The sequence below is a fragment of the Lissotriton vulgaris genome, chromosome 1_1 (assembly GCF_964263255.1).
Source record: "Lissotriton vulgaris chromosome 1_1, aLisVul1.2, whole genome shotgun sequence".
NCBI classification, from domain to species: domain Eukaryota; kingdom Metazoa; phylum Chordata; class Amphibia; order Caudata; family Salamandridae; genus Lissotriton; species Lissotriton vulgaris.
In genome coordinates this window covers 167144216-167146919 of record NC_141685.1, presented here as the reverse complement: position 1 = coordinate 167146919, position 2704 = coordinate 167144216, and the positions used below count along the sequence as shown (strand labels likewise).

The following is a 2704-nucleotide window of genomic DNA, read 5'->3' as shown; positions in this document are numbered from 1 at the left end:
CATAAGGTGAACCAATATCCAATTGTGTATGTACCTAAGGTACATGGAGTCCGTTTTAAGGAGAGAGCCGATAGCCTGGGGCCCTGAATAGCAGGATCCCAGGCCAACTAAGTCGAAAACCAGCTAAACACTAGGCAAAAAGTTGGGGGTAACCGTAGTCAGATATCCACCTTCCTACAGTGTGTTTTCTTATGGCGCTTGTAACCATATCTACCTCTAAATCTTTTCTGACATTTAGAGCACTGATAATTTTATTCACCAGTGTGGATTCTCACATGTTCAGTGAGATGAGATTTTTGGCTGAAGCATTTTTGGCATTCGGAGCACTGATAAGGTTTTTCCCCAGTGTGGATTCTTATATGCTGAGTGAGACTTCTTTTTATACTGAAACATTTCTGGCATTCAGAGCACTGATAAGGTTTTTCCCCAGTGTGGGTTCTTATGTGCCGCGTGAGACTACTTTTTATACTGAAACATTTCTGGCATTCAGAGCACTGATAAGGTTTTTCCCCAGTGTGGGTTTTTATATGCAACGTGAGATGTCTTTTTTCATTGAAACATTTCTGGCATTCAGAGCACTGATAAGGTTTTTCCCCAGTGTGGGTTTTTATATGCAGTGTGAGAGGTCTTTTTTCACTGAAACATTTCTGGCATTCAGAGCACTGATAAGGTTTTTCCGCAGTGTGGGTTCTTATGTGCCGAGTGAGATTGCTTTTTTCACTGAAACATTTGTCGCATTCAGTGCACCGATAACGTTTTACCCAAGTGTGGGTCCTTGTATGTATAGTGAGTCTCATTTTGTCACTGAAACATCTCTGGCATTCAGAGCACTGATAAGGTTTTTCACCAGTGTGGAATCTCACATGTACAGTTAGAAGTGATTTACGGTTGAAATGTTTTGGGCATTCAGAGCACTGATAAGGTTTTTCCCCAGTGTGGGTGCTTATGTGCTTTGTGAGACTACTTTTTAAACTGAAACATTTTTGGCATTCAGAGCACTGAAAAGGTTTTTCCCCAGTGTGGGTTCTTATATGCACCGTGAGATCGCATTTTTGATTGAAACATTTCTGGCATTCAGAGCACTGATAAGGTTGCTCCACAGAATGGGTCATTGCATGATGAGAAAGACTTTGTTTGTTCCAAAACCTTTTCTGGCATTCAGGGCACTGATAAGGTTTTTCCCCAGTGTGGGATCTTATATGCACTGTGAGATATCGTTTTTCATTGAAACATTTCTGGCATTCCGTGCACTGATATGGTTTCTCTCCAGTGTGGGCTATTGTATGCAGAGTGAGACTGTTTTTGTCAATGAAACATTTCTGGCATTCTGTGCACTGATGAGGTTTTTCCCCAGTGTGGGTTCTTGTATGCTGAGTCAGAGTGCTTTGATTACCGAAACATTTCTGGCATTCAGAGCACTGATAAAGCTTTTCCTTAGTCTTAGAGTGGTATCTTGTATGCTGAGTGAGACTGCTTTTGTCTTTGAAACATTTCTGACAATCCGGGCACTGATAAGGTTTGTCCACAGAGTGGGTAATTGCATGTCGAGATAGCTTCGATTTGTTACAAAAACTTTTCTGGCATTCAGAGCACTGATAAGGTTTTTCCCCAGTGTGGATTCTTATATGCTGAGTGAGATAGCTTTTTTGGCTGAAACATTTCTGGCATTCTGTGCACTGATAAGGTTTTTCCCCAGTGTGGCTTCTTATATGCTGAGTGAGATTGATTTTTTGGCTGAAACATTTGTGGCATTCAGAGCACTGATAAGGTTTTTCCCCAGTGTGGGTTCTTATATGCTGAGTGAGACTGCTTTTTTCACTGAAACAATAGTCACATTCAGTGCACCGATAACGTTTTACCCAAGTGTGGGTCCTTGTATGTTTAGTGAGTCTCCATTTGTCACTGAAACATCTCTGGCATTCAGAGCACTGATAAGGTTTTTCCCCAGTGTGGAATCTCACATGTGCAGTTAGAAGTGATTTAAGTTTGAAATCTTTTGGGCATTCAGAGCACTGGTAAGGTTTTTCCCCAGAGTGGATTCTCATATGTTCAGTGAGATGACATTTTTGGTTGAAACTTTTTGGGCATTCAGCGCACTGGTAAGGTTTTTCCACAGAGTGGGTTAATGCATGTCGATATAGACTCGGTTTGATACTAAACCTTTTCTGACATTCAGAGCACTGAAAAGGTTTTTCCCCAGTGTGGGTTCTCATATGCTCAGTGAGATAAGATTTACGCCTGAAACTTTTTTGGCATACTTTACACGGAGAGTGTTTTCCCCCAGTGTGGATTCTCATATGCTCAGTGAGATAAGATTTACGCCTGAAACTTTTTTGGCATACATTGCACTGAAAGTGGTTTCCTCCTGTGTGCATTCTGTCAAATTCTGTGAGATAAGATTTATGGCTGTATCTTTTTGGGCACAGGTAACTTTTTTCCCCCAACTTCGGTTATTTTGCCTCAATTTTAGAGTCGTGCTTGTTTAGATAATGTTCAGCACTTATCTCTAAAAGAAATTGTGTGTAATCTTCTCAACACTTGAATTGAGCAAAAAATGTCTGGAAGCAGCCCTGTAACACCTGTTGAAATTGTTCTAGCAGATAATAGTCTTTAGGTAATAGCCTCTCCGGCAGCAACTTAATTTGTGACTGACGTTTTTCTCAAATCTATTTGTATAGGTTCTTAGCAATGCAGTGATAAGGTA

General features: G+C 40.8%; 1 protein-coding gene across 2 annotated transcripts; it reads right to left on the bottom strand.

Moving 5' to 3' along the window:
* Positions 1–251: 251 nt before the first annotated feature.
* LOC147738009 (uncharacterized) lies at positions 252–2478 on the bottom strand. Of its 2 annotated transcripts, XM_086951193.1 has the most exons (2): positions 2300–2478; positions 252–2047 (listed from the first exon to the last, which is right to left on the bottom strand). In XM_086951193.1, the coding sequence occupies exons 1-2, from the start codon at positions 2373–2375 to the stop codon at positions 252–254; spliced, it is 1872 nt and encodes a 623-aa protein (XP_086807319.1). In that variant the 5' UTR covers positions 2376–2478. The 2 variants fall into 2 exon arrangements, with proteins under 2 accessions (XP_086807319.1, XP_086807320.1); XM_086951194.1 differs by lacking the exon at positions 2300–2478 and having other exon boundaries at positions 252–2228.
* Between the last annotated feature and the right edge of the window lie 226 nt (positions 2479–2704).

What these genes read in the sequence shown, in the direction of transcription:
- LOC147738009 (XM_086951194.1), bottom strand. Translation starts at nt 2,213, where the DNA reads ATGAGAACCCACACTGGGGAAAAACCTTTTCAGTGCTCTGAATGTCAG.